The following is a 13508-nucleotide window of genomic DNA, read 5'->3' as shown; positions in this document are numbered from 1 at the left end:
AAATGATTGAGCAGGCTGACAACTACTGGGATATGTTCTTCCAGGTCTCTAAGCTCTGGCGTCCCAAAAGGACTTTTGAAGCTTCTTCACCTCGTTTTGAGTTTAAAAAAAATAAAAAATAAAAAAAAACACTCTTCCCTGAAGGTTTTGCTAATATAGCTATCCAGTATCTCTACGAATAAAGTATCACCTGAAAAGGGGAGTGAAAGTTGCTTGTTTATAGAACAGGAATCAGCAGTCCAGTATAAACGCCAGAAACATCTTCTGGCCAAAACTGCTGGAGTCGAGGACCTGGCTATATGTTTGATGGCGTTTAATGGAGGCAATCTTGCATAAAATCCACGGCTTCGTTTACAGGAATACAATCCTTCCAGATTATTTGCCTATTCACATAACATTGTCTGTCTATTTGGACCTTCCATCATTTCATGGTACTGGTCTTGAATTCCATGGGGACCAAGGGCTTAAAAGCTGTGCAAATCGTGGAATACTGTTTCTTGAAAGAAGCCTCTATTTATCCATCTATGGGACTCTGAAAGGACCCATGTTCCAGGGGAAAAGTGGTTCGCTTTGTGATAATGGCCACAGCTGAATTCACCTTGGGAGAACTAGTATCCTGATATATTTTCTCAAAAAGGTTTGTGATTTATTGTCAGTCTAAAGCCACTAATTACCCATGATATCCTTGATGTTGCCTTTTTCGGAAGGCCCAAAATAAAACAAAAAAAAAAATGTAATCAACAGTGTTAAGATATTACTTGGCATCTTCAATGTCCATAGCTTCTCTCAAACCTTTGATGAGTTTGTCTACAACTTCCACATTTACATTTTCAGGTATTTCTATGACTTCTTCCTCTGATGAAGATTCTTGTCAGAGTAAAAGCTGTTCCGAATATTAGAATCCGCACAGGGAGACTTATCTTTTGTGAGCCATGGTATTGGCTTCCAATCTGGCAACCTCAAAAGTCTCTAAGGCCCGGGCCATAGAGGGGTGAGGAGAGCGGATGCGCGCTAACGCTGAGGCTCGCCTGCTTCAGTCAGCGCGATTCCACGGACTTGCAGGCGAGCCAGCGTGCACGAAGGGAGCCGGGGGGAGGTGGTTGGAGGCGGGGCAGTGACGTCGCTGGGCCAATCGCCCGCGACGCACTGACGTCAATGTCACGGCGCCGTGACGTTGACGCTGCTTAAGGCTGATTGGATGTTTTCAACCGACAGCGCGCTGAAAAACAGCTTGGCGCTCGGCTGAAAACTCCAAAGCCTCCGCACGCCTGCGGACGCTCGCGTGAGCCCCCTCTCAAGGCATCCTCTTTGATGATGCAGGGGTTCAGCGCGGAGCGTCCGCACGCCTCAGCGCTGCTTGTCCTTCTATGGACGCAGCCTAAGACTGAGGCTCTAAGTAAAGAGAAACTCATTCCTTTGATGGGGGCTTTCTCTTCTGAAATTGTCTTAATACAGGCAGAGAAAAGCTTTTTTAGCATAGTAAGAAGGTACTTTTGTTCTACAGAAGGCACATATAGCAAAATGTAAACAAAAAACAGCGCAAAACGCAAATAGTGAAGTAAATTTAAATATTATTCCATAAAAAGTAGGGATAAATATTCTGCGTACATCAAAAAGCTAGAACATAAGCATTGAGTGTGCACAGCACACAAGTTACCAATCGACAGGTAGGGGTTCAGGAGTCAGGAACTGGTCTCTCTGGCGGGCATCTCAGGTTGTAACTGTAGGATTCCTCCTTTATAAGAGTAACCGGGAATGGTAATGCCGCCTCTGTAGAAACCCTCCCTTTGGTCGGATGGTATCAGGAGTGTCCAAAGTTCTTTAAATAGTTTTACCACGGCAGCGGTCCCCAGATTGAGCAGTGAGGGGGACTCCAACCATACAGAGTGTGCTCAGAAACTGGCACAGCAACAGCCGGGAGCGGTCACTCACACAACAGTGGCTCTGGTTAGAGATGCCGTCGCTCCGTCATAGTGCGCCGTAAGATGACGTCACAATCGCGATTTTAATCAACCAAGGCACAGGGATGAAAATAGTCTCGAAAATGCCAAAATGCAATAAGATTTAGCAGCAAAAAACTACTACACATAGGTATAAATTAGATCTCAATGCTTATGTTCTAGCTTTTTGATGTACGCAGAATATTTATCCTTACTTTTTATGCAATAATATTTTAATTTACTTCACTATTTGTATTTTGCGCTGTTTTTTGTTTCCATTTCTCCAGTGTTTAGGGGGGTGCCGAGCCACCCCCCTATATACAGCTGCAGACGCCATAAGTAACCACTCGTCACGGTTATGTACAATTTGTATTTATCACACTGTGGTATTATGTGGTTTTAACTATTTAGTTTAATTAGAAGGGTTTATTGTAGTATTCACTTGCCTTTAATCACTGTTATCACTATTAGTGGTTATTTAGTTGCGCGCTTTAAATTCTTTTCACATATAGCAAAACAATGCTTGAATATGGTTGCCGCAATTCTTGGTTTAGTAGTCACCTTTTGAGGTGGCTGTGACTCCACCCTATGCTCAGGAGAAGAATTGGGAACTGGAACAATAAAGGTTAGGAAGCAGTATCAAGAAGTAACTAGCTATCTAACCAAGATCCAAAGGAAAACATGCGTTATTCATATGCGCCTCCCATGAGTACTGTAGGGGACCGGTTTGGTGCCAAAATGAGGAGGTTAGAAAGATATGGTAATTTAGCACCAAAAATGTCCCTTCCGGTTGAACTGGAAATGCATTCGCTGGTGTCGAGCGGCCCAAGCACTGTCCGAGAACCGTCTCCAGAGGCCAAAAATATGTATTAGGGCATGTATATGCACCATAGCGGAGACACCAACCTCCAGAAATGCATCAGACTTCGACCAGAGGATGTTGCTGGTATACACTCCACAGCCGACTGACCAGACCACAGACGCTGCCTCAGACCTCGACCAGAGGATTTGCCGGAATACGCACCGAAGCGGAGTGATCAGACCTCAATCAGATCATGTTGCCGGGTAAGTGCCGAAGCGGAGCACCCAGATGAAGCTGTGTGGTGTCTGGTAAGTTTGCACTATCTTCCTGTTTTCTCGTGTGTGAGAGAAATGTCCACACACGCAAGAAGGAAAACCATGACTGGGGATTTTAGGAGGAAGGAGCCCTTTTAAACGGCTTTGGCAATGGCAGACCTTCCATGCTGGTGATGGGGCATAAACGTAATTGTGTTTACGGTGAATAAATATATATATATATATATATACACATATATATATACACATATATATATACACACACACATACATACCACATATACACATATAGATACAAACCACAAACATACATATAAACAGGGACCGCATACACACCTAATAATAAATGGGTATTAACAAGACCTAATAGATAATATTCTAAATAGAAATATAGGTTGATACACACACACATACATATATATATATATATATATATATATATATATATATATATATATATATATACACATGCACACACATTTAGACATTGTTCTGTGTGTTAATGTCTATACAGTCCTGCTAACTGCCACATTCATTTAATGAATTCCCAACATTCATTTTACAATTATGTATGAAGACCCAACAAGACCAGTATATCATATACTTGGTGGGATATTTGCAGGTCGGGTTTAGAGTGTACATTTTCAAAACTATGAAATGTGATTCTAAACATAATATTGATAAGATATGGAAATTCATTTCCATATAGCTCTGAAACCTTTAAAACTAAAAAAGAACACAGTATAGATAGCCTTTCATGATCTATATTCATACTCTGATCACTAAATATTAGGATATTATAAAAGTATATTCTCTACTATTAATTTGCTATAGCAGATCTGATTAAAATGGAGAGTGCTCGCCCAGTGTTATGTATTATTCCAGGAGAATGCACTAAACTGAATTTCTAGCTCCAGAAGATGGGGGGTTTTCTAGCCAACCGCATAAGAATTGACGATTAGCCCGACAATAATGGCACCATCATGTTGGTGTTTGGAAATGCAGTGTTACTAAGCTACCTCAGTGTAATCGTGTGAATATAGTCTAGTACAAGTTTTCAAAGTCACAATTTTCCATAAAAGTAATGGACTACTAAGAATCAAAATGCATTGGGTTTAAAGTTAAATAAGAACTGGATTAAAAAAATGACATGCAGTCAGGTTGGGAATACCGAGGCATTCCAATGATTTTTCCATTCACAAAGGGGCAGGTCGACAGAGCTGTGTTAATTCAGGGCAAATAATGTGATGTTACCTAAATAGGTTACAGTCCTTATTTTTCCTACGTTTAAAGATTATTGACAGAGCTAATTGTATGCCTGTCAGCTCATTAAAATAGGCTTAACACCATGTTAAATTAGCACTGCCTTGCTTTAGCTTAACATGACTCGCATTACGTCTGTATTACTGTATCTAAAGGTGGCAATAGCGCCATTGAGACCCTCAAATATGAGTTTTGTTGGAGAAGACGGAGGAAGAGAAAGAAAGGGTGGGATAGCAGGAGAGAAAGAGGGAGAGAGAGGAAGAGATGGGGGGGAGAGAAAGGACGGGAGTGAGGGGGCAAACTACAAATCCCCTAATGTAGAGGTCCCCAATGCTGTGCCCCACGGGCACCATCAAGCTTTTTGTGGGTGCCCGTGACCGATTGGCCAACCAGTTGATAATACCGCGCAGATCAACGAGCTACTGGTAGCTCGCCATCTGCAAATGAGCAGCTTGCCGCAGAGCCGCCAACAGCTGCTACGTGCCCGTCTCTCGTGCCGGAAGTCGGACCCAATTCCCACATTAGCAAGTTGGACCGGCGCGGAACTGGAAGCCTCCCCCCAAAGTAGGCATATTTTGTGCACATGTGACCGTGTTAATTGTTTGGTGTCTGCCACTCTCTCCTGATCACTAAAGTGTGACCTTGGGCACAAAAAGGTTTGGGGAACCCTGCTCCAATGTAATTAAAAATCATGTATAAAATATTTTTATTTGACAATATGCCACACAGATAAATTTAATTTAGTGTAAATAAAGATCTTAATATTCTCTGGACATGCAAAGTATTTTTACTTCTTAATTACTAAAATCGATATGGCCTGAAAAGGATATTTATTTCAGACTCAATAGAATAGGACCAGTTCAAAATTCAAATTATATACATTCATATGGTTTAAATATTGTTACAGATTAATGTATTTTTCTTAATTATTTTAAATAAATCTGTATGATCAATTTTCCTACATTCATAAATGTTTCTATATGCACTATAAATAACAAAAGCATACTGAGAAAATGAAAAACAATGTTACCTACTTTCTTGCTCATTTCAAAATATCTATCTTCAAATTCTTCAGTTTTTGCTTTATCTATACAGACATCTGTAAGATAAACGAAGAGCACAGAATGCTGGTAAATAACTGTACAGCAGGTTTCTACTTGGAATTTCTAGATCAAGAATATGCTTAATTTACTTACCAAGGATGTAACTAAAATCTACATCCAATCTTTTTCTATAGGTGAAATCAGGGTCAATACCATTTCGATGCAAAACTATCTGGGACACACACTCTTCGATTATTTTGAAATACTGTGGTCTAGAAAAAAGAAAAAGATTAGTAACAGCAGTGTTTGGAGGAAGAAAACTATGGTGTTATGTTAAATAGACACAATTAAGACTTGTGACAATACTTAGGATCACTGAGTAATGTTGGTCTAGGAAAAATGTCTATTCAAATAGAATGAGAAAAAAAACCTCAACCCGTTTTTCATTCCTAAAAAAAGACTACTTTAATAATATTTATTCATTTCAGCAGGAACATCACAATCTTATTTAAATATTTATAAATTACTCCAACCAATGTGTAATATATATAGGGAACCATGTTTAAAATGGTTTTTGAAGCAAAAAGTGGCACTGCGTGCTCATTTGCATGTCATTTCACAGAATCCCTTGCTGCAGTGGAAGTGCTGTATGCTGGGTGATAATGGTGAAAGGTGGGGTTGCAGACCTGCCTAAGACATGCAGATGAGCTTACAGTTGTATTTGCATATTTGCTTTCCTGTGGAGGGTTTTTGTCACTTTTTTTACTCACCATAACTTAACTCAGTATTATGGTATACCCTATCCCATAGCTTCTTTGCATACCCAGTTAATCAACCCCACACTGATGAGACCCATTAAGGTCGAAACGATGAGACCCATTAAGGTCGAAACAGCAGTGTGGGTAATGCTCCTCTCGGCCTGCACAGCTATGACCAAATGCAGTACCATCCTATCTGGGGCTTCAGTAGGAAAGGTCTGTGGCAAGCATTTGGCCCTCTAGCTCGTTGAGAGGTGGTGTCCAGGCCCCGGACCACAGCACCCCTGAGCCTTCGGGCTAAGGGGGGATGGCATTCGAACAACCAGCCCTTCGGAGCTGGGGTGCACCCGCACAACCCTCGAAAGAGGGGAGATGACGCGAACTCCCTTGCAGGCCTTGGGCCAGAGGGAGGAAGAGACGGATGTCCTGAATCCTAACAGAGGAAGGCATCAATGTCCCTGGAGACCTAGGCTTTCGGGCTGAAATCTTCAGGGAACCCTTTCCGAGGGCGGCTCTGACTTCGGTTGGACAGTCCAAGGGCATGCACCTGAACCAATGAAGTGGATTGGGATCTGATGAACGAGAGGGGAGGGTACCCCCCAACCCTCTCGGGAGGGTGGAAAAAAAAAACCTGTCTGTGGGTGGTTTTCTGGGTATGCACCTTAACCCTGGCTGTGCTCAAAGCTGTGACCATGCAGCAAGCTTAAGCCTATAGGGAACCATGTTTAAAATGGTTTTTTAAGCAAAAAGTGGCACTGCGTGCTCATTTGCATTTCATTTCCCAGAATCCCTTGCTGCAGTGGAAGTGCTGTATGCTGGGTGATAATGGTGAAAGGTGGGGTTGCAGACCTGCCTAAGACATGCAGATGAGCATACAGTTGTATTTGTGTATATATATATATATATATATATATATATATACACAATAAATATATATACACAATTTATATTTATTTACAGCTGTTGACTTACCTCCATTTCCCAGCTTTAATTGCCCCCCCCTTTTTTTTATGGAGGTGGGAGAGGCGTATTGAAACTGTATCTTGCAGGGACTACGAGATGTACACTATTGTGGATTCTTAAACCAGATTAATTTGAACTCAAATGAAGCTGGAAGTAGCTACAACCGGACACTAAAAAAAGTTATGGCGAGTAAACTTTTTTTAGTGTCTGGATGAAGTGACTTCCAGCTTCACATTACAAAGCCAGTATAAACACTAATACAGCTGATGACGCACAAAGTCGAAACAGCTGTCTGTGAGTAGGTGCACTTTTTAAACCCAGACACTGCTGAAAAAGCTATGTAATACGTCAGGAACTACCTTGTAGTGGTCCATGTTAAAAGGAAAAGAAGCAAAAGGTGATACTTTGTGCTCATTTCAATGTCATTACCAGACTACCTGGCTGCAGAGGAAGCATTGGCTTGCTATGAGAGAATGGCAAAAGGCAGGGTTGCAGACCTGTCTGATACTAGTGAATATATTAACAAGTGGTACATTATTTTGGGAAATCACTTTTTGTATGACTTGGATGTGGTCCATGGTGTTGTATCCACTGTGAAATGCTGCTGGTTCCCTAAAACCTTGTAAGTTCTTGGAAGTAGACTGATTGGTCTGCAGTTCTTGAGGAGGTAGAGTATTTGTCTCCTTTCTTGTGGCTAAGGAAAACTATGGGATTGCTCCATTGTTTTTGAATTTTCCTGTTCTTCAAGCAGAATGTAAATAGTTTCAAAATGATTTTTCCTATTTCTTGCCCAGCTTCTTTCAAGATTTCAGTTGTAAATCCATCATCCCCAGGAGCCTTCCCATTCTTCATGGATTTTACTGCTTTTGCCATTTTTTCTTTAAGCATGTGCATCATTGCTGGTTTCTTCTCGCTTGTCCTCTGCTGAATTATGCCTTTTGTTATCTGCAGTATGTGCTGGTTCAATGTCATGTAGAATACCTCAATTCTCTTTATTTTAAGTGCACAGTCTCCTATTGTTGATCTGTAATCTTATTATAGTGCAGTGATTTGCTTCTTCCCAATCATAAATCGCTGCTTTGTCGTCTTTAAACTTGTGGATTGTCTTGCACAGCTCTGTATTGTTAATTCTTATCCTTGCGTCTTGGGAATGCTTGGGATTGATTCATTTCTTATCTTGTCCTCAGTAATTGCTTTCGCTCATCAGATATTTTCAACTACAATCTTCAAAAGTTCTTCATAATTGTTTGTTAAAAGTGCATTTCAAGCAAGCTGAAGCGATTTTTCAGTTCCGGTTGAAATACTCTGTTATTCTTAAGGTTATTGATGTTGACAGTTTTTGTCTTGTTTTCTTCTTTCCAAATTTGCATTCAGATGTAATTTGCAGCAAACTAATCGATGATCACTCATTGTGTTAAAACAGTTAAGGACTGAGCAGTCAACCACGTGTTTATTGTTAGCTAGGATATAGTACATTTCATTCTTAATTCCACTGGGTTAATTTCATGTCCATGTTAAATTCAACCAATCTGTCTCCACATTCCTTCCTCTTACCATAACCATACTTACCAACTGATGCCAAGTCTTTCTGCTGGATACCAATCTTTGCATAAAAAATTGTTGTTAAATTAGTTGATTTTATGGTAGAAGTCTTCCATTTCATTGCCTGTGTGACTTTATGTTGGGGCATACATTCTTAAACTAACCCAAGTGTATCTCTGGCAACTGAATGACGATTCTTGCTGCTCATTCTGATGAGCTTCCATACTCCCCTATGGTGTTTCGTCATGACATGTAAACCATTAAGCCTAATCCATGGATTCTTCCATTTTCTGCACCTCTGTAATAGAATAGGTGTCCGCTTTTCAGTTAAATTAAGTCTTTATCTTTTATTCTTACTTCACTAATGCCAACAATGTCCAATTTCATCTTTTCAAGTTCACCTTTCAGTTCATGCAGTGCTGCTTCACTGGACAGTACAGCAGGTGTAGGTAGCCAGATTTTGTTTTGAATGATCGCTTCTGTTTAACCTCCGTGGATTCTTAGCATCGTTTGACTTAATAATGCCTGAATGTTCTCGGTACAAAGAGAATCCAGCCTCTGGAAATTGGGGGATTTTGGTGTGTTTCATACAGTATGTAACCCCTGTTATCTCTAGCCCCTCAGACTGATAGTGGGGGCCTGAATCCTCTATTTCTGATATGCCAAACGTTGCTTTGGGTCTAACAAGAGGAAACTGCAAATAAACAAATAAAGCGCAACAAATAAGTGAAATAAAATAATTATTTCAAAATGCTGCCTGAACACCAGCGGTCTCCCAAACCGCCAAAAAACACCAATCCAAATCAACAAGTGTTCCTGGCGCAGATTGAAATGTGCAATACAAAGTGCCAATTTCCCTAGTGATTAACTAAACACTGATACCACACAGTACTGGTCTCCCATAGACCATAGAATCTTCTGGTGTAGGGACTCCTTCCAGACCTCATATGCAGAAGGAAACACAAATGCAAGGTCAATAGTGCATTAACACTTTACTTGAATCACATACAACACAGAGGGGGGAGGGAAACACTCACACTCTACCCGCTGGTTAAAAGCATTAAGTGATGGGCGCTCTTCAGCCACTCTCCCAGATCAGCTGGTTGACTTTTGCACGCTCTACCCGGTCTATGGTCTATGAGAGCAGTACTGTGTGGTATCAGTGTTTAGTTCATCACTGGGGATATTGCCACTTTGTATTGCACATTTCAATCTGCGCCAGGAACACGTGTTGGTTTGAAGAGGAAACTACAACAGTGTTTTTAATATAACAGGTTTTATACACCAATTAAAGGTACTATAGAATCCTTGCGACCTTTGAAGGATAAGGCTAAGGCCCCGGTCACGGCGCTGTAACGCGCGCCCGCGCTTTTGGCTGCGCGTTGCGGCGATTCCCCGGTCTGCAGCTCACTGCAGGAGCAGAGACCGGGGGGGCGTGGCGGAGGAGTAACGGGGGCGCGGCCATGACGTCACCCGGCAGGTTCGCCCTCATTGGCTGAACCGCCGGGGGGGCGTGTCTAGCCGCTCGACGCGAGTTCCTGCTCTCAATTCTATTGAGAGCAGGAGTAGCTCTCGCGCGAGCGCTGCGGCCCCCCCTCGCAGCGGGCCCGGCGCCATTGCGGGGAGGGCTCTCGTGAGCGCAGCGTCCGCCACAGCGGACGCTGTAGCAGGCAGCGGGGGGCAAAGCCTAATCCCATGCATATTATAATACATCAACACAACATTCATTATAAACACTGATCGGGTGTATGTCAGTGTCTTGAGGATGCGGCCACCAAATGCTGGGTATTGAGCGCCTAAGTGATGGTGCTGGCAGACCGCTGGAGCTCTTTAATGCAAAGTGTAGCAGGCCTCTACTCATCAAAATAATTTGGTACAACTTTTAGATGCATCTGTTGAGTCCCCTCTGACTGTGCTCGCTCCTCCGTAAGGCTTCCCAGTTATGTGCTGGGCCTCCCTACACAAAGTACTACACTCCCACCAGTCAACTTTCGCTATATCTCTCAGAGGGACATAGACCCCGGGTCACACTATCAAGTCTTCAGTTCTCCAGGCTCTTGCAGGCTCCCCTCTTGTAAGTCCCACCTCTTTCACAGTCTTGGTTATTGGCTGATCCTATGTCCATCATGTCACATGTCTAAAGCACACTGGAGGGGAACCAGGAAAGAGGCAGAGTTGATTGTGTTGCTTCCATCACACCGGGGGTTACACATATTTGGGGGTTGAGGCCTTAATTGCATGCTGGCAACTGCCTTTCCCACTTTAGCCGGGTATATTTTTCAAGCTTTCATAGTATTGTTAAACCTACCAGCACGAGTCACTATACATCTTCCTGAACACCTGTTGCAACCTGCCAGCCACTTTGAGGCAGTGGGAATGTAAGGGAAGGAGATATATAGATACATAGATATATAATAAGGGCACTTCTAACTCTGAAAGAAGGAAACGGTTGGGGTGCAACTTCGTTTGGTGAATACAAAACTCGTGTGTATATACATATAAATATAAAAGGCCCCAGAGCAAGCCGCAACGTTGGACTACAATACATCTTTTTTTTGGTGAATGACTGTCCTCTGGATAAAAGCTGCAGGCACATTCCTTCATGCAAAACAGTGAAATATATTACATTGTAATGATGTAAGCATATTTAATTTGCACTTTCTTTTGCCTTGGGACCGAAACGTCAGGCTTATGTTTGTTCTATAGACATAATAAATTACGCTTTGTTTGCTTCTATTGTCTTGAGTTGCTATTCCAGATCACCACTGTGGTCCATATTGACTTGCATCTAACTCCTTTTACCGGGCACAACAAATACCTTCTAATAGATACTTCCCTTGCGTCACTTATGATTGATTTGCAGATGGCATTGTTACTTTTGCTAAAGGTCCAGAAAATCTCCAGCAAAAAATATGAGAATTAGAATAAAGTTGTACTCCATATGAACCAGGGGAGGATGGGGGGGGGGGTAAGGAGGGGTAAGGGAAGGACGGGAAAGGGGGAGAGAGACACCACATTGCGAAGATAATTCAGAAGTTTCAGACAGCACAAAATAGTTCCCATCCACTTCACTGACCACAAATTGAAATGTAGAAATTACACAGGAAACGTAAAATGTATGACTTTCAATAATCAGACTAATACTGCACCGAGCAATCCATTTAAACTCAAAATTAAATTTGACCCTATCAATATCAGCCCATCAATTTCTACATTCGAAAGATTTATCACACATGATATTAGATCTCTGTATAACAACCCCTCCCCCCAACATGCAAGCAAACCTCAATGCAGCAGAGAGGAATGCTATTAAAATGCTTACTGACAATAAGTACATAATTATTCGACCGGCAGACAAAGGGGGAGCTGTAGTTGTTTTTAACTATTGCAATTATAAACAGTTCATAGAACTCAACCGTGTTAACTACAAAGCGTTAACCTGTAATCGAACTATTAATTATGAAATTGACACTATCCTAAATATGGGCTTACAAATAAAGTTGATTGATTAAATTACGCATATATTTCTGTTGCAGGAATATCCCATTAAACCAATCATCTATACCCTTCCCAAAATGTGTGGGACCCACAGGTGGGCCCATCATATCTGCCAGGTGTTTCCTCGGTTAACCCATCTCACAATTCATTCATTTTTACCTTCAGCCATGTAATACTTCTCTTCACAGCTCTCTCTAAGATTCTTTTACCATACCGTAGGTTCACGCTTAGTCACAACGTGCAATACCGCACGATGCTGGTGTAGAAGCTGTAAATGAACTTATTACAAACACTAACTACAATGGCCCACCGTTGATTACTTTATGCTTCTCATCTGCATTATTCTGCACAATAACTACTTTAAACTAGAATCAGACCTTTTCTTGCAAATATCAGGAACCGCAAGTGGCTCTAATATGGCGCCAAAATCTGCCAATGCATATATGCACAATATGAACAGACATACATTCTAAGGGACGCTGTATTTTCCAAATACATACAAGACAACCTCTTCTTTGTCTGGCCAGGTCCAAGGGAACTTCTTAAAACATTTCTGATTATGTTTAATGCCCTACCACTACCCACTAGGCTCACTATGATATGTGACACCATGACCATTCACTGGATCTACATGTATCTGATAGATGGTCAACTCTCAACCTCCCTGTTTATCAAACCCACTTGCAGGAACACTCTTCTGCACACTTGCAGCTACCACCCTCTACCTCTTAAACAAGGACTACCTTTCTCTCAACTCAGAGTTGCAAGAATGTCAGAAAACTTGAGATTAGATTTTCACAATTCAATGGTATGGGTGGACAGATTCATGGAAAGGGGTTACAACCCCTGCAAGATTAAGAAGTGTGTCAAAAGGCACAAATACCTGCAATAGTCCAATTACTGGGGAAACGTTCTCCTATCCACACACTGGCAAAACCTATAGGATTCAACACAAGATTGCATGTTCAACCACACATGTGGTATACCTAATCAAATGTCCCTATGGACTAGACTATGGCAGAAAGACACAAAGGCAATTCAAAGAATGAGTGGCTGATCAAGCATTAGGTCAGCACTACAAACTGATTAGTCTAATAAACCTGTGGCAAAACAATTTCTAGCAGCGGGTTACCAGTTGGTTGCATTCAGTTGTATACCATATGATCTGGTTACTAAGCCACACCGTAGTGGTAACCATGGACACTACTTCTAAGCAGAGAATGTAAGTGCATCCACAAACTTAATACTGTACAATCCAAGGGGCTTAATGTCAATTTGGCTTTAGCCTGCTTACTTGACCCACATAAAATGTACTATAACATGATCTCTATGATTGATCTGGAACCAGCCTCCCGATATCTGCACAGTACATTCTGCACCCTACTAATGTATGCCTACATACGGATTATACGCCAAGTGAAAGG

General features: G+C 41.7%; 1 protein-coding gene across 9 annotated transcripts in view; it reads right to left on the bottom strand.

The window, feature by feature from the left end:
* DIAPH3 (diaphanous related formin 3) overlaps positions 1–13508 on the bottom strand; it is a 782005-nt gene that overhangs the window by 500687 nt on the left and 267810 nt on the right. For all 9 annotated transcript variants that reach the window (XR_012799927.1, XM_075591046.1, XM_075591039.1 and 6 more), the window contains exons 13-14: positions 5477–5595; positions 5315–5379 (exon numbers count right to left, since the gene is read on the bottom strand). Coding sequence is in view for 8 of the 9 variants with exons in the window: in XM_075591046.1 (XP_075447161.1) it covers positions 5315–5379; positions 5477–5595 (184 nt within the window). In the remaining variant the exon portion in view is untranslated. The remainder of the gene's footprint in view (positions 1–5314; positions 5380–5476; positions 5596–13508) is intronic.

This window comes from Ascaphus truei, chromosome 3, assembly GCF_040206685.1.
Source record: "Ascaphus truei isolate aAscTru1 chromosome 3, aAscTru1.hap1, whole genome shotgun sequence".
In the NCBI taxonomy this organism is placed as follows: Eukaryota; Metazoa; Chordata; class Amphibia; order Anura; family Ascaphidae; genus Ascaphus; species Ascaphus truei.
Note: the sequence above shows the minus strand (reverse complement) of the source record. Positions and strands in the feature narration are given on the sequence as shown.